General features: G+C 48.1%; 3 protein-coding genes across 3 annotated transcripts; 2 read left to right on the plus strand and 1 right to left on the minus strand.

Annotated features, from left to right (window-relative positions):
- Nucleotides 1-337: 337 nt before the first annotated feature.
- Nucleotides 338-8,318, plus strand: N7500_002844 (putative polyketide synthase; the record flags this gene model as incomplete). The annotated part of the gene is made up of 9 exons (XM_056673990.1): nucleotides 338-586; nucleotides 635-721; nucleotides 773-830; nucleotides 877-1,216; nucleotides 1,268-1,793; nucleotides 1,840-2,440; nucleotides 2,496-7,132; nucleotides 7,187-7,462; nucleotides 7,491-8,318. 9 exons carry the CDS (start codon nucleotides 338-340, stop codon nucleotides 8,316-8,318), a joined length of 7,602 nt encoding a protein of 2,533 aa, XP_056534515.1.
- Nucleotides 8,319-9,227: 909 nt separating this feature from the next.
- Nucleotides 9,228-10,207, minus strand: N7500_002845 (class I SAM-dependent methyltransferase; the record flags this gene model as incomplete). Its single annotated transcript, XM_056673991.1, has 3 exons — nucleotides 9,228-9,842; nucleotides 9,919-10,090; nucleotides 10,167-10,207. The coding sequence occupies 3 exons, from the start codon at nucleotides 10,205-10,207 to the stop codon at nucleotides 9,228-9,230; spliced, it is 828 nt and encodes a 275-aa protein (XP_056534516.1).
- A 2,836-nt stretch (nucleotides 10,208-13,043) lies between these two features.
- N7500_002846 (putative ABC multidrug transporter) lies at nucleotides 13,044-17,446 on the plus strand (the record flags this gene model as incomplete). The annotated part of the gene is made up of 4 exons (XM_056673992.1): nucleotides 13,044-14,768; nucleotides 14,819-16,829; nucleotides 16,881-16,948; nucleotides 17,006-17,446. The coding sequence occupies 4 exons, from the start codon at nucleotides 13,044-13,046 to the stop codon at nucleotides 17,444-17,446; spliced, it is 4,245 nt and encodes a 1,414-aa protein (XP_056534517.1).
- Nucleotides 17,447-18,098: the final 652 nt, after the last annotated feature.

Raw genomic sequence — 18,098 nt, forward strand, 5'->3', positions numbered from 1 at the left:
CAACATAAATTGGAGCATATTGTAATTGTATATTGCAGAATTTTCTACGGTAGAAACGGTGTTTCAGATCCAGATGCCCATGGGGGTTGAATTATGTTTCGCCGTTGAGGGTTGCACCCGGATACTTACCTCGCTGCGAGTAAGATGAAACCTTCCCACATGTCCAGGCGTAGGCTGTTGTCGAGAACAAATGGCACCAAAAAAGAATCGAGGAGACTGATTACTCTGATACAGTAGGACTTATCGTCCTTGCCTGAGAAAAGCCAACTGCTTCGCTTTTCTCTAGCATGCAAAATATGATCATTGGCAGACGTGCATCAAACCAAGAACAACAACAATGTCGCCTCAAACTAGCGTCAGACCCTTAAAGGCGGCTAACTCCCAAGACGATCCGGCAAATTTGGCCGCAGAATACTGTACACCGATAGCGATTGTTGGAATTGGCTTCCGGGGACCTGGGGATGCCAAAAATTTGGGCAAGCTGTGGGAAATTATTTTCAATGGCAGAGAATCATGGACACCAATTCCAGCTAGCAGGTGGAATAGCGCTGCATTCCATCACCCGGATCATGCCCGCCATGGAACAGTAAGTCATCGGTGCAAATTGTTGGCACAATCAATAATGTGGGAGTAGATCAATGTGGAAGGTGGCCACTTTCTCGAAGAAGATGTATCCGTGTTCGACGCGCCGTTTTTTAACATGACAAGCGACGAGGCAGCGGTGGGTGCATATTCAAGTGTTGCAGAGATGATCTAACTGTCAACCAATCAGGCCATGGATCCCCAGCAGAGATTGCTCTTGGAGGTCGCATATGAAGGTCTTGAGAATGGTAAGTTGTTACGACAGATCGCGCTTGCAAGGCTGACGATGGATAGCTGGCATTCCCCTGACCGAAATCATGGGCACAAAGACATCCTGTTTTGTAGGATCTTTTTCTGCAGACTATACAGATTTGCTACTTCGGGATCCAGAATGTGTACCCATGTATCAGTGTACAAACGCTGGACAGTCTCGTGCAATGACGGCAAACAGGCTGTCTTATTTCTTCGACTTGAAAGGGCCTAGTGTGACGGTAGACACAGCCTGCTCGGGAAGTCTTGTGGCACTTCATTTGGCATGTCAGAGCCTCCAGACAGGCGACGCGTCGATAGCAATCGCAGCGGGGGTCAACTTGATCTTGAGTCATGAGTTTATGTCAACCATGAGCATGATGAAGTAAGTAACACCTTTCCACCGACCGACAAGACTAGGCTGACTGGGTGGCAGATTTCTCTCATCAGACGGAAGATGCCATACCTTTGACGAAAAGGCGAATGGGTACGCGCGAGGCGAGGCAGCCGGCTGTCTCATACTTAAACCCCTGGCCAAGGCGTTACACGATCACAACGAGATCCGGGCCGTGATACGAGGGACGGGTTCTAATCAGGACGGGCGCACTGCAGGGATTACACTACCAAATGGGGCAGCCCAAGAAAGCTTGATCCGAACTGTTTATGCACGGGCTAATTTAGATCCCCTAGAAACCGATTTTGTGGAGGCTCATGGGACAGGCACACTGGCTGGAGACCCAGTTGAGACAGGGGCGATCGCTCGTATCTTTGGGACTGGTCGTCCACCTGAAGATCCTGTGCGGATTGGCTCCGTCAAAACTAATTTCGGCCATTTGGAAGGTGCAAGTGGAATAGCAGGCGTCATTAAGGCAGTGCTGATGTTGGAAAACTGCATGTTCTTGCCGAACAGAAATTTTGAAAAGATAAACCCACGTATCCCACTTGATGATTGGAAACTCAAGGTTTGAATGCCCCAAAATGTTGAGGATTGGGGAGTAACGTCAACAGGTTCAATTGCGCCCTGAGTCATGGGTGACGTCGGGACCTCGTCGCGTTTCTGTGAACAGTTTTGGATACGGTGGAAGCAATGCTCATGTCATTGTCGAAGATGCCCAAGGCTGTATCTCTAGCTGGGACCTTAATAAAGAGAACAAAACTCTGACTGCGGTGACCGAGAATCATGACGAGATAGTCCCTAGGCCCCCGCCTGATTCATCCCGCATATTCATGGTCTCTGGCTTCGATGAAAGAACATGTACTCAACAGATGCGGTCTCTGAGCAATCACATTCTCGAGAGGGAACATAAAGTTGACCAGGAGAAGTTTCTAGATGATCTTGCATTCACACTCAACGAGCGACGCTCCATTTTCCCATGGAAGGCAGCCGTTGTCGGAGATACGATGACAGGTTTGGCGGCCTCGCTCTCTCAGAATTTCAAACCTAGGAGCGCTATACGGAAGCCAACACTTGGGTTTGTCTTTACCGGGCAAGGCGCGCAGTGGGCTGGAATGGGAAAGGAGCTACTTCATACCTATCCTGTTTTCAAACTGTCAATTTTGGGCATTGACAGATATTTGAATCAAATTGGAGCTCCATTCACTGTGGAAGGTGTGTAAGACAAACACCAGCCGTTTGAAGGTCCAATGAAATGACGTGAAAATAGAAGAGATCACAAAGTGCCCCCAGGACTCGGGTATGAATCACCCAAGGCTCAGCCAAACGGTGTGCACGGGATTGCAAATTGCGCTAGTTGACTTGCTACAGTCGTGGAACATACATCCTGACTCCGTAACGGGACATTCCAGTGGAGAGATTGCCGCTGCATATGCTACTGGTGCACTCAGCATGAAGGATGCAATGTCTGTGGCATACCACCGAGGGGTGGTGGCAAGCCATATTCTGGACGAGCAACCAAACGGAGGTGCCATGATGGCAGTTGGAATGTCCGCCGAGGAGATAAAACCCTATTTGGACGCATTCCAGCCCAGACAGCTTGTTGTGGCGTGTATCAACAGTCCATCAAGTGTGACAATATCGGGTGATGCATCTGCAATTGATGTACTCGCACAAAAATTAAAAGAACACCAGATGTTCAGTCGCCGCCTTGAAGTGTGTGTAGCTTATCACTCCCCTTATATAGAACAGGTTGCCGAGAGATATCACGGCTTGATAGACCATATTCGACCCCGACGACTGGATCAAATCGCAGGCGAAAAAAGAGAAATCCGGATGCCATTCTTTTCCTCGGTCACTGGAACGGAATTCCCATTGGGAGAATTGGATGCTCAATACTGGGTGTCAAATTTAGTCGGGCAAGTGAAGTTTGCCAAGTCGCTCAGGACCTTGTGCTTTGAAACAAAAAGTCGGCGAGCTGGGCATACAGGGACCCCCAGACTCAAAAGAACCAAGGCAGCCCAAAAGCCTTCTGTGGACTGTCTCATTGAAATTGGCCCTCATGCGGCACTTTCCGGGCCAATCAAGCAAATCCTCCAGGCCGATGGAAAACTCAATGCTGCCGACATACACTACATTAGCCTCCTAACGCGGAATACCAACGCAGTCACTGCAGCGCTTGGTGCAGCCGCTACGTTAGCATCGCTCAACTATCCCATTGACTTCAGTGCAATCAACCGCCCTATCGGGGACAAGAGGAGGAGGGCACCACAGCTACTAGCTGATCTTCCAACGTATTGCTGGAATCACACTAGGTCATATTGGGCAGAGCCGAGACTAAGCAAGATGTATCGGAACCGAAGCTCGCCACGGACGGATCTACTTGGTGCACCGGACAATATGGCTTGTCCATTCGAGCCTCGCTGGAGAAATTATCTTCGAACGTCAGAGCTGCCTTGGCTTCTCGACCACAGGATTCAGGGAAACATTGTGTTCCCGGCTGCAGGATATCTGGCTATGGCAATTGAAGCGTCAATACAGCTCAACAAGAGTGAACAAGAGGTTGCTAGATACGTCCTGCGAGAGGTGGCAATACAGTCAGCACTGGTCCTCAACGAAACTTCCGTCGTCGAGGTTATGGTGTCTCTTCAAAAGTCGACACAGAACCAAGAGAATTTGTACAGTTTTCACATATACTCCATCTCAGATGATAATAGGTGGACTGAGCACTGCACTGGCTTAGTCGGGGCACAGGAAAGCAATGCAACCCCAGGCGACGCAGCTGAGGAAACTGATGGCTATGCGACAGTCCCGCTGGGAACGGAAGTCCACGGAGTATCCATAATTGACGTCCCTGAATTTTATGAGAAGCTTCAAAATTCCGGTCTGGAATATGGATCATGTTTCGCGAACATCACAAAGGCACATGTCACTCAAGACGGGGCGTGTTTTGCAGAAGTCACTGTACCAGATACACTGGCGGTAATGCCTACATCATTCCAGTATGAGCTTTTAGTTCATCCATGCACTCTAGATAGTATATTTCAAACGACCTTTGCCGCCTTACCCCCAGGAATGGGAATCGAGGAAGGACCTGCTGTGCCTGTCTTCATTGAAGAGATGATTGTATCAGCCAGTCTCAGGTTTTCGGCAGGAGATCTTATGAGCATCTGTACTCATGTGCGCCCGATGCCAAGGAAAGACGTGACGGCATGCATTGTCGCCGTGAATTGCAACGAGAAACAATTTGACACCGAACCAACTATCTCACTTCGTGGGCTACGATGTGCGCGGCTTGAACGTCATGAGCCGACAGCGCATACAAAAGACAACCGCATAATTTATGGAATTGACTGGAAACACGATCCAAATTTCCTTTCCTCAAGCAATGCGTCATTCCTATTTCATGATAAGATTATTGATCATGAGCCCGCGCCTCGGACAGACCTCTACGAAGAGTGTGCAGCCGACTTCATCAGAACTGCGCTGGGGGAAGTCAGTGCAACGGAGGGAACAGGATTGAACACTTCTCACCGCAGGTTCCGGTGTTATCTCCAAGATGTACTCGATAGACACGATAGTCAAACCTTGGTATCATCATCTCACTTGGAAAATATTCATTCCACTCCGACGGGAAAGCTCCTGCCGATCATTGGCCAAAACCTTGTGGCTATTATTCGAGACCAAGTGGACTTTTCAAGTCTTCTGAACGAAGATAGCTTATTAGATGAGTTTTGGGATATTTTCTCAGGCGACACTTCGTACCAAGCAGCTGCGAAATATGTCGATTTGGTTGGTCACGGCAAGCCAGACATATCCGTCCTTGAACTTGGCGTTGGTACAGGCCAGATAGCGGAGATATTTCTGAAACATCTTGTGACCCACAAAGGAACACCTCATTGTGGAAAATATACGTTCGCCCACGAAAGCACCTCCGTGCTTGAGCATACGTTGAGGCGACTGAAGGTGTGGTCACAATGGGTTGAATGCAAGCCCCTGGATCTTGACAAGGATTTCCATGAACAAGGGTTCGAGAACAATTCTTTTGACATCATAATCCTACCTCATGGATTGTGTACTGCACGCTGTGAACAAATAGCACTTGGCAAGATTCATGATCTTTTGAGGCCATCCGGCTATTTGATCGCGATCAATCCCTTTAACCCCAAGAAGAATGCCTTGAAAAATCTCTTGTTCAGTGCACTGCACTGCTTGTCCGCAGAGGAATTTTGTTTGGGTCAAGGTGCTTGGACGGAGAGTCAATGGGAGGAGATCCTGCAAAATGCGCAATTCACCGAGGTCGATGCCTATGCGGAACAAGACTCTGGGAAGAGCCATCAGTTCATTGTGGCGAAAAAGCGAAGAATTCAAAAGTCGCCTAGAAAGGTTTCTATTATTTACGATGAAAGAACTGAGGCTGTTAGAGAGCTAGTTACTGAGCTCGAGAAGACCCCATGCGAGGTGACACTGACACACATCCACAACGTGGAGTGTAAAGATCAAATTTGTTTGGTCATGGATACTTCAACGCCACCTCTGCTGGCTGCTCCCAATGAGCTTACATTTAGCAAGATAAAATCAATCCTTATGAAGAGTGGAGGAGTTCTCTGGATATCAAGAGGAGGGACGATTGAGGCCGTCAACCCAAACGCGGCCTTGGCTGTTGGATTCACAAGGACAGCACGTGCTGAATCTGGTGTGAACCCGATTGTCACCCTTGATCTGGATGCTCGAGTTCCTCTTTCAGGACCCCAAGCCGCCAAGATGATTGCGAAAGTCCTGGTTAACCGGTTTCTCTGTGAAAATCCGGATAAAGACACGGAATACGCGGAGAGAAATGAGCAAATCCTTGTGCCACGAGTGCTAGACAGTTTGAAGGCGAACAAGGCCATGGAGAGCATTCATGATTCTGAGGCTGTCTCTGAGCAGTCTTTTCATCAGCTGCAGCAACCTCTCCGTCTTTCTAGGAAATTCGATAACCCCGGCTTTGTTGGCGATTCGCGAATGACCGAACTCCCAGTCGGCTACGTCGGAATAAAAGTACACTCTTTCGGCTTGCATAAATGGGATATTCAGCCGGAATATTTTGATTGGCAAACTGATGACACTCTCGGCACGGAGTGTAGTGGCATAGTATACAAGGTTGGCACTGGGGTCCATGGCATCACCGTAGGCGACCGGGTTGCGTGTCTTGGATCTGGGACTGCAAGGAGCTTCTATCACGATCGGGCATCAGCTTTCCAGAGAATCAATGATGACATGTCATTACAGATGGCTTCATCTTTGCCTCTAGCATATACAATTGCTTATTATGTTGTGAACCACCTCTCCCTGGTCGATTCAAATGATGCAATTCTCGTGCACGACGCGGGAGGGCATTTTGGCCAAGCACTTCTCGAAGTGTACTTGCTGAGGGACGCCCGAATATTTGCGGCAGTGCAGACCCCCGAAGAAAAGGACTTGCTGGGCTCGAGGTTCGGAATTCCCGCGGAGCATGTCTTCATACTCGGGAAGGACGATGTGGCCAAGGAAGTGTTACGGTTGACCGACGGCAAGAAGGCAAATGTAGTTGTCACATTCGAGACTTCAGAGGACAATACTCTTCAAAACTGCACTGCGCCATTTGGTCGGTTTATTCAACTTCGCACAAATAACCCTAGGACTCGACCGTTGTCATGTGCCCAGAACATGACACTGACTACAGTCAATGTATTTGAACTCCAAAGAGAGAGAAGTGACCTTGCCAATCAGATATGGCCAAAGGTCTTTCTTCTGTTTCTCCAAGGACGTCTCAAAGGGCCTAAATTTCCCGATGCATACCATGTTTCACTCCTTGATAAAGCGCTAATGGCAGTTCAAACCCGGCAGCATGTTGTGGTCCATGTGGAAGGGAGTGATCTCGTCAAGGTTCAGCTAATCTCATGCCCCAGATGACATTTGCCTCCAGCTAACGAGATATAGGCCACACTCCCAAGAGCTACCCAGCCATTGTTCCGCGCAAACGCCTCCTATATGCTGGTCGGTGGACTTGGTGGAATTGGGAGGGAAGTAGCGTCGTGGATGGCGCAAAATGGAGCACAGAGCCTGATTTTCGTCAATCGAAGTGGTCTTTCAAAGTACGAGTCGCAAGCGACAGTGAGAAATCTGGCGAAGAAAGGTATTCAGGTGACCACCCGAGCTTGTGACATATCCGACGAGACCGAAGTCCAGCGAATGCTCAATGATCTCTCTCATTCTGTGCCTCCAATCCGGGGGGTTGATACAGGCAGCAATGGTCCTCAAGGACGTTCATATTGAAAACATGAAATTGGACGAGTATCGGGATGTCATGAGCCCCAAATACCATGGCACCTGGAACTTGCACCGACATCTCCCTACAAATCTTGACTTCTTCCTGATGTTATCGTCTATCAGCGGTGCTATAGGGAATGCCACACAGGCTGCCTACGCCGCCGCTTGCACTTTTATGGATGCGTTTGCCGCTTATCGAAGGAGTTTAGGTCTTCCAGCAGTGTCTTTGGATCTTGGAACAATCACAGATGTGGGCCATTTGGCTGAAAACAAGGAACTAGCGGCAAAGATGGAACGACAAGGATTCCAGGGCACTGATACACCGACACTTTTATCTCTCATACAAGTTGCCATATCTCAGTCGTCAAGCGGAGAAATGCAACTTGTGACTGGTCTCGGCCATTGGAAAGAAAATGAATCACTTGGAAACTTTGACGCGCCCTTGTTTGCCCATTTTCGGTACAAGTTCCAAGGTCATGGACAGTCCATTGCTCTCAGTGACTCACTGGAAGGATTGAAGCTGGAACTTGATGCCGCAAAAACGGTTGATCAAGCCACCATGGTAGTTTGTGACGCGCTCAGCAGGAAGATTGCCTCCCATCTCTCCATCCCAGTTGAAAATATCAATCCTTCTAATCTAGTCTCCGAGTATGGAGTTGATTCTCATGTGGCTGTGGAGCTGCGCAACTGGGTGTCAAGGTATATGCACTGCACTATCCCTATTCTGGAAATTCTAGGAAGATCTATGTTGGAATTATCGCATAAAATTGCTAGCCAAAGACTTGAAGGCAAGTCGGAGTGAGTTGCTGTTACAATTTGGCGATGAGAATATATGGAGAATAAATACACTAGAAACTTCAAATATACAATCGTCGTGGTATATTCCTAGGAATTCCATCGATGCAGACATGACAAAACACAAGTGAATCAAAATGAACATTACTTTATACACTACCTATCTGATTGATCCAAGTTGATACATATAGGGATACCTAACCTGCTGAAACGTACATCAAAAAATGCCATGCAAAATATGTATGGGATATTGGTCACTTGCAAAAGTGATACTCGCAAGGTATATGATCAAATTGATAAATTTTACACTGTCTGTCTAACCTCTCAAATCCTCGTAGAAAACCTATATCTATAGAATTCATATCTCTGCAGATTCTCTTGATAAACCCCTCAAATGCAAGAAACAATTTGTAATAGCGAGCTGAATGGAATCATAAAAAAACAGGAGATAAGCGGATCCCGTCGGAGTATACAGCTCGAGTCAGTTTGCACACTTGGAATCGGAATCCCATCTTCCGATACAATCTGGATACAGGTCATATGCAGGAATATGTGATGAGACTATCACGCTGCATCAGAGCCGCTAATCTCGATTCCGTGGGGGTTCGAGGCCTTGGCATGTATGAATGCCTCGGCATACAGAAGAGGTCTAGCGTTTATTACAACCCCAATGGCCTTGATTACTGTGAATTAACTGAGTATTTCAACATAGCCAAATTTTAGCCCGAGAAGAAATCCTAGAATAATACGGTCTTGAGTTGAGCAAGCTTCAGGTCAGTCAAAGCATCAATACACTTGCATTTTCTTCAACAACCGGGCATTCAATCTATTCCTAAGGACCCGAGAACCGACCACAGCATTGTTCGAGTCAAGGAATCAAAATTTGAATAATCAAATGGAACATAACAAGAATATGTTACATTTTAGTTGCACGAGCCCAAAACAGCTGCATCTCCCCACTCCGAGCACCGGGAACGGGCGATACTCGATCCGCCAGCATGAATTGCGACTCTCCACAGCCCGCTTGTTCAAACAGGTGGAGTATCTGATCCTTGGAAAAGCTGTCGTGCGAGATGGTATGTGCTGCAGGGTGCTTCGAATCAATTATCTCGAGCATCTGGTGATGATGGTGATGATGGTGGTGGTGGTGGTGATGGTGATCCCCCGGAACAGAGGGAGTTGCCTGCATCCCAGGTTGATGTTCAGTCTCTTTCGGCAAATCACGCGTCGCCCAGTCAATGATGAGAAACACACCACCTGGCTTGAGTCTCTCGGCGAGACGTTTGGTAGCCAAAGAGATGTCTTCCACATGGTGCAATGCCATACAAATAGCCACCAAGTCGAACCCATTCATTTCCTCCTCACTAAGTGGAGGCTCAGTCGATGCGATGGCGGGAGCTAGTAGATTGCCCTTGATGGCCAACATGCGCGACTCGTCGACGCCTAGTTCCGCTGCTGTTGCACGATATTCGTTCAGCATGCCATCTGCCAGGTCGACGCCAATGCATTTAGAAAAATGAGGGTGCAGGTACTTCGGGATAGCGGCAGTCAGTACTGTGTGCTATCAGACTTATCGGTCTAATTGTTGACCAACGTCAATAACTCACGCGAGAAACAGTGCCATTTCCACAGGCATAGTCCATCATCTTTGTCGGCCGACCATTGTCACCGGTCGGAGATTGAATACCTATCCAGTCCACACTACCCTTCAAGAACTCAGCAATCTGAGCTTGTATATCCTGTACCCATTCTGCTTTGAACACATCCTGGGCAGCATGGCTTGACACAGTCAACAGTCAGCATATCTCCTCTTTGTGCGTCTCTCAAGGGAGTCTCTCCACCGTTTATGACTCACTCCCAATATGCTTGGTTCTTGTCAGCAAGTGTCTCTTCCATTGTCTTAGGTAGCTTAAAGATCTCCTATATAAGCCTCATTCGATATCAAAGAAGGAGAACGAAGATGAGCCCCAGTGCAGCTGCGCAATATCACTAGGTGGGCATTAGTTCTCAAGGGAATGTGGGACTATGAGGACCTATTTATATGACCCAGCATTAGACATTCCACGTGATTGCCTGGGCCGTTTATTATTGAATGCTCGAAATCCACCTGGGAACCGCCTTACAAAATACAAACCAGGCCAGATGGTGATCCCCAGAATGCTGGGGTGGGGCAAGAGGAACAGATAGTAGACGCCTATTGGCTCGTTTCCGGCGGACCGAAGCAACGGGCCGGTAACCACGTGGGGCTCGGAGAGTATCCCAGCAAAGTCTCCGAGAACTGGCGCCATGTAAATTTCCATTGGTTCTTCTACCCAAGGGTCAGAAATTGAGACCGGAAACGCAGTCATTGAGGTATCCTGGTGCGACTGATGAGAAGTTCCAAAGCCACGTGAACTTAGAAACAAGTGCAAGATACGGCAAGTCTGTGAATTTAGAGTCTATCTCGTTGGCTCTGTCCATGTGTCCCTGTAAAAAATGGTAGTCGACATCAATCTTTAACTCTAAATATGACTCATAGTGTGATAGTCTGGACCGTGTCAAAGTCCATCGCGCTATTTCTTTGTGTACATATTGTTCCGACCTCATTTAGGGAAGGGACTATCTTCAAATATATAGTAGACGAGAACTGGATATTTTAACAAACTCTGCAGTACACACATCTGGCATGATTGTTACCCCGAAATGACCATGTTCGATGGCACCCCGCTCAGTTGTATTCCAACGATCTGTGGCTTGGGTCCTGTCTGTGACAGAGCCTATGCGTTTTGGTGGATAGGTTACCTCGTCCTAGAGTTCCTTTTGACGTTCAAATATATCAAAACCATCAGCGTGGGAAGAAAAAACCCAGCCAGATTAGATCTGGCAAGGGTATGAGAATGAAAAAATTTAACCACAAATGGGAGTGGAAATCGAAGGAAAAAGCATGGGGGAAAACACAAGGACGCCTAGTCGTGATGGTGAAGCTCGTTCGCCAATGGAAGTACCTTTCTTACAGATCGAAGTGAATGAAATCGACAAGAGAACACTAGGCATAGCCTGTCTGATCGCCTGCTAGTACGCATTCTAGGATCACCATATACTTATTTTGGGCATCATCCATGAAGCTCCATCCACTTTCTTAGAATTGCCGGTGGTACTCGTACATTTCCCTTTTGCGGTACCAGGACAAAACAAAAATAAATTCTCCAACTCCTACTGCGGATTACCCACAAATTGCCTTAGCTAGCGAGTTTGAAATTAGCCAGGAGTTTGGTCGCTTCCTGGTCGAGGGTATTTTCATCGACTATCGTTCTCTTGTGTCCCCTCGCTGGAAGTCAATACAGCGGCTCTCTGCTCAAGGATCAGGCTTCCGTAGAATTTGGTGGGATCTTTTGCCCTATGCTACTTGTATGCCATATCCTGTCTGGTCAGTATCTTGGCTTGCCCTCCCTGTACCTTCCGCAGTACTGTACCAGGGCTCCTTCAACAGAGAATTGTCAACTTCTGGCTTGCAAAACCATCATGGGCGTCCAGCCCGCCATGAATGAAAAAATCTGGAGGCGTTCTCTTCTTCATTGATGCTGAGATATTAGCGTTGTGTTCGTTTTGAGTAACTAGATCCTTGCCACTCTCTGGGACTCACAGGTTTAGCTTGAGTGGGTGATTGAAGGTCATATATGAACCGAATTGAGAGTCAGAAGTTGTCGAAATATTGATGTTCGTAGGTTGGTTTTTCGAACAAGGGATTGAAATATCAATATTGCGATCATGAGTTGGGCGAACCATGAGCACCTTCACAACCTTTTATTGCATCAACTCAACTCTCACAAGCCTCAATTCGTGAGAAAGCGAAATTTTCCAGCGAACAAATTTTATTCCTGCAATATTTATCATCATCCTATGGTTTACAGTCATTGTTGAATTCTCTGGCCCCTGGATCCACTGTCGTCTGTTCTCGATCTATCATTCAGGGCAATTTGCTAGCGCCAGCGCGGGGCGGTCCGTACGGTCGCGGTTTCAAGCTTTCAGCTGATAACCGTACAACCGATGATTGGAATGTAGTCACACGTAGTTAGAAGAGTTACAAAGTAAAACAAGTATGAAACGAACAAAGGAAGCGGTGGAAAATAAGATTTGTGAACCCAAAAGACCGGGGCAATGTATTTCCCCGGAAGCCGACCAGGCTTGGGGGCTTACCGCCTTCGCATGTGCCTACCATGCTCCCAACCTTCGAATTTCCCATTGGAACTACACGTTTCTATAAATACATAGGTACATAGCTGTTAGTTGTAACTTGATACATCTAGCGGTAAGGGAAAAAAAGCCCCGATCGAGGTTTTTTCTTCAAACTTTAATATATATCATCTTGCGAGTACGGAGTAGATAAACCACAACTGCGGCCTCACTAGTGTGCTACGAGAATGGAGTGTGCAAAGACTTCTGTCCAATCGGAGCTTTGATGGCGCAGATAAAGCGCTTAGTCAGCGGCTCGGGGCTCAGATGTCTCCCCGAACCATTGTTGATCAATTTGTGACTCTTAACAGGGGTTCTAGATTGAAAAGATTATTCGATCACTTAGACTCCGCAAAAAAGGCCGCCAATGAGACAGTAATTTTTATTTCGGCCTCGGACTTTCGGGGCCGCTGCCATAAGCCCCGACATCTCATAAAATGATGGACACCCCCCCCAGGTTGTTATCTCCGTCTACTAATCGGCCCTTTTTCAACGCTTACGCTCTTCCTTCCCTGTCATCATGGATGGGCCAGAAAAAGCCCCGGGCGCAAGTTCCGATGAAATTCAGTACGACACCGAAAGCGCCATGACGATCATGGGCGACGAAATTCCCAGCAAGGAAAGCCCCAACCTCAAAGGAAATGACTGGAGCATGATGGCCAAGCTCCAGGAGGAGAATGATCGCAACCTGGCAGCTGGATTTAAAAGGCAGGAACTCGGTATCACTTGGCAAAATCTCAGCGTGGAGGTAACAAGCTCAGAGGCCGCTGTGAATGAGACTGTTCTCTCCCAGTTTAATATTCCCACCAAAATCAAAGAGGGCCGACGAAAGCTTCCTCTGCGGACGATCCTCAACAACAGCCATGGCTGTGTGAAGCCCGGTGAAATGTTGCTTGTGCTGGGCCGCCCCGGCTCCGGCTGCACGACATTGTTGAAAATGCTTGCCAATAGACGTGGAGGATACAAATCAGTGGAGGGCGATGTTCGCTTTGGATCTATGGGGCCTGAGGAAGCTAAGATGTTCCGGGGCCAGATTGTGATGAACACCGAAGAAGAGATCTTTTTCCCATCCCTAACCGTTGGTCAAACTATGGACTTTGCAACGCGCCTCAAGGTCCCCTTTCATTTGCCGGACGGTATGACGGCCTCGGAATACCAACAAGCATCGAAAAAGTTTCTCCTCGAATCCGTGGGAATCTCCCACACCGAGGATACCAAGGTCGGTAATGAGTACGTTCGTGGAGTGAGTGGAGGTGAACGTAAACGAGTTTCTATCATCGAATGTATGGCCACTCGAGGATCCGTCTTCTGCTGGGATCAATCAACTCGCGGTCTTGACGCCTCCACTGCCCTGGAATGGACCAAGGCTATCAGAGCCATGACTGACACACTCAATCTGTCAACCGTGGTTACTCTGTACCAGGCTGGTAACGGCATTTACGATTTGTTCGACAAGGTCCTTGTGCTTGATGAAGGAGAACAAATCTTCTACGGCCCCAGAGAGCAAGCCAGGCCATTTATGGAGGAAGCCGGATTCATCTGCCGCGAAGGTTCCAACGTCGCCGATTTCCTCACTGGTGTCACCGTTCCCACCGAGCGCAGAATTCGAGATGGTTTCGAGAGCCGCTTCCCCCGAAACGCAGAGGAGTTGAGAGCCGCATATGAGAAATCATCTATCTACACTGAAATGACAGCAGATTACTCTTACCCAGACTCCGAGCTCGCGCGCGAGCGGACAGAAGAGTTCAAGCAAGGTGTGGCCTTCGAAACCTCTAAAAATCTGCCAAAAAACAGCCCCTTCACCGTTGGCTTCGTTGATCAGGTCAAGATTTGCGTGCAGCGCCAGTACCAAATCCTCTGGGGTGACAAGGCTACTTTCATCATCAAGCAAGTGGCAACACTATGTCAGGCTTTGATTGCTGGCTCTCTGTTCTATAACGCCCCTGATAACTCTGGCGGACTTTTTATCAAATCTGGAGCCCTCTTCTTCTCTCTTCTCTATAACAGCTTGCTCGCCATGAGTGAAGTGAACGAGTCCTTCTCTGGCAGACCGGTGTTGATCAAGCACAAGGGATTCGCTTACTTCCACCCGGCTGCTTTCTGCCTTGCCCAAATTGCTGCGGACATACCTGTATTACTTTTCCAGATTTCCATGTTCGGTCTGGTCCTTTACTTCATGGTTGGACTCTCAATGTCCGCCGGTGCATTCTTCTCATACTGGATTATCGTCTTCGCAACGACAATGGTAAGTGCCTTCCAATTCATTCACATGGATATATACTAATCAATAGACAGGCTATGACTGCTCTTTTCCGAGCTATAGGCGCTCTCTTTTCTACCTTTGATGGAGCCTCCAAGGTCTCCGGTTTGCTCATCATGTGCACCGTTCTGTATACCGGTTACATGATTCCAAAGCCTACAATGCACCCATGGCTCGGCTGGATCTTCTGGATCGATCCTCTTGCCTACGGATTCGAGGCTTTGCTGAGCATAGAATTCCATGATAAGAGCGTCATCCCTTGTGTTGGAACGAATCTGATCCCTACTGGCCCCGGATACGAAGATGTCCAGGCATATCAATCTTGCGCCGGTGTGGCCGGTGCGATCCAAGGTCAGAACTTCGTGGTTGGCGACAACTACCTAGCATCGCTATCATACAGTCACTCGCATGTCTGGCGCAACTTCGGTATCAACTGGGCCTGGTGGGCTTTGTTTGTTTTCCTCACAATTGTCGCAACTTCGAGGTGGAAATCACCCTCCGAGGCGGGTAGCACGCTGGTCATCCCTCGGGAATACTTGCACAAGCACCTCAAAAATACCCAAAAGGACGAAGAAGGCCAAAATTCAGACAAGAAGGTTTCCCAAACCAAAGATGAGGACCCAAAGCTTGATAACCAGTTAGTCCGCAACACGTCTGTCTTCACATGGAAGAATCTTTCATACACAGTTCAGACGCCTAGCGGTGACCGAGTCCTCCTTGACAACGTCCATGGATGGGTCAAACCTGGAATGCTTGGTGCTTTGATGGGCTCTTCTGGCGCCGGTAAGACAACTCTCCTCGATGTCCTCGCCCAGCGCAAAACCGAAGGAACTATCAATGGTTCTATCATGGTCGATGGTCGCCCACTACCAGTCTCGTTCCAACGCTCAGCCGGTTATGTGGAGCAGTTAGATATTCACGAACGTATGGCAACAGTCCGGGAATCACTGGAGTTCTCTGCCCTATTGCGTCAACCTGCTACCACTCCTCGCGAAGAGAAACTTGCCTACGTGGATGTTATCATTGACTTACTTGAGCTCCACGATTTGGCTGATACTATGATCGGGAGTGTTGGAGCTGGACTGAGTGTCGAACAACGCAAGCGTGTTACTATCGGAGTCGAGCTTGTTTCTAAACCCAGCATTCTGATTTTCCTCGATGAGCCTACCAGTGGTCTTGATGGCCAGAGTGCGTACAACACCGTCAGATTCCTTCGCAGACTTGCAGATGCTGGTCAGGCTGTATTAGTCACCGTTCATCAACCATCTGCCCAGCTTTTCGCCGAGTTTGATCAGCTTCTTCTTTTGGCCAAAGGGGGAAAGACTGTTTTCTTCGGTCCAATTGGCGAGAATTCGCAGGGTATTAAAAGCTATTTCTCTCGTTACGGAGCACCATGCCCGGCTGACACCAACCCTGCTGAACACATGATTGACGTTGTTTCGGGTCAACTGAGTCAGGGCAGGGACTGGAACAAGGTCTGGCTGGAATCACCTGAACACAGTGCTATGCTCAAGGAACTCGACGAGATCATTGAAACCGCTGCAACTAAACCGCAAGCTACCCTCGATGACGGACGCGAGTTCGCTACTACCCTCTGGGAGCAGACGAGTCTCGTTTTGAAACGTACTTCGACGGCCTTGTACCGAAACAGTGACTACATCAACAACAAGTTTGCCCTCCACATCTCATCAGGCCTATTCGTGGGCTTCAGTTTCTGGATGATCGGTGACTCGGTCTCGGACCTTCAGAGTGTCCTATTTTTCATCTTCAATGCCATCTTCGTCGCACCCGGTGTGATCAATCAACTGCAGCCTACTTTCCTTGAACGTCGCGATCTGTTCGAGGCTCGTGAGAAGAAGGCCAAGATGTACTCCTGGAAAGCGTTCACTATCGCCTTGATTGTCTCAGAGTTCCCATATCTGGTTGTTTGTGCTGCTCTCTTCTTCAACTGCTGGTATTGGACGGCCGGTATGGCAGTCGACTCCAGTAAGAGTGGTAGCATGTTCTTTGTATTCTTCCTCTACGAGTTCCTTTACACTGGAATTGGTAAGCCGATCCCTAACCCTTATATTGGCCCCCACTAACAAGCGAAACCAGGTCAATTTGTCGCTGCGTATGCACCAAATGCCCAGATGGCTGCTATGATCAACCCTCTAGTATTGGGCGTAAGTTTTCTTCACCCTGGCCCTGTCTGACATCTAAGCTAACATCGCACTCCTCAGACAATGATCTCTTTCTGTGGTGTTTTGGTCCCGTACGCCCAAATTGTCAGTTTCTGGCGATACTGGATGTACTGGCTCAACCCATTCAACTACCTCATGGGCAGCATGTTGGTTTTCGGGCTGTTCGATCGCGAAGTCCACTGCAAAGATCAGGAATTCGCCATGTTTAATACACCCAATGGAACGACTTGCGGTGAATACCTTAGCGATTTCATGCAGACCATTGGTACACGCATGAACCTCATCAATCCCGACGCCACCGAAGGCTGCCGTGTCTGTCAGTACACCTATGGATCCGATTACCTCACCACCATCAACCTGATGGACTACTATTACGGCTGGAGAGATACGGGAATTGTCGCTCTGTTCGTCGTTAGCTCGTATGCGTTGGTGTTTGGTCTCATGAAATTGAGAACCAAGGCATCCAAGAAGGCGCAGTGATTTTGGACTTTCAGGGGTTCGGACTTTCGGGGGTGCGGATTGACAACCTTTTGAGCTTTCCTTATAGACTTCCTTGTTCTTTTTCTTTTCTTTTCTGGCTTGGAACCTTCTCCCACATCTCATATCTCTAGACTTGGATTTTGCTTTCCCTTCTCTTCTTCCTACGCGAACACCACGAACTTCAAGTGGTGCGGGTACATGTCTTTTTTTTTCTTCTTTGCGGATAGCTATAGAAGCCACGCCTCTCTGCATCTACACTCACATACATACTTATCTGAACTTGAATATATATTAATTCATATTATCATCTTCCAATTTAACAGTTGAAGGAGAACAGCGTGATATGACATGCCGAGGATAGAAAGACTCGTCCCGAGATTGGAGTTACGCCGGCCAAGGTCCAGCCACACGGAGAAAGTGCGAGACCTCTTAGTCTTGGAAGGGAGACTAACAAGATGGCAAAGGATTGTGGATCCAGTGATCAGCACTGGAGAATGGTATAGGTCTGTTTAATCTTCACCAATAGACAAGGTGTCGCTTAGAGCTCGGCTGATCACGGACTTTCTCCGAGTCAAATTCAAGAAAATCCCAAAGAAGAAATCCGAAAGCCCAGTCTTGGCGAAATAGGTCGGGGTCAAGGATGATGTCTTTG

Source organism: Penicillium coprophilum (assembly GCF_028826855.1).
Source record: "Penicillium coprophilum strain IBT 35676 chromosome Unknown utg000002l_segment0_segment1, whole genome shotgun sequence".
In the NCBI taxonomy this organism is placed as follows: domain Eukaryota; kingdom Fungi; phylum Ascomycota; class Eurotiomycetes; order Eurotiales; family Aspergillaceae; genus Penicillium; species Penicillium coprophilum.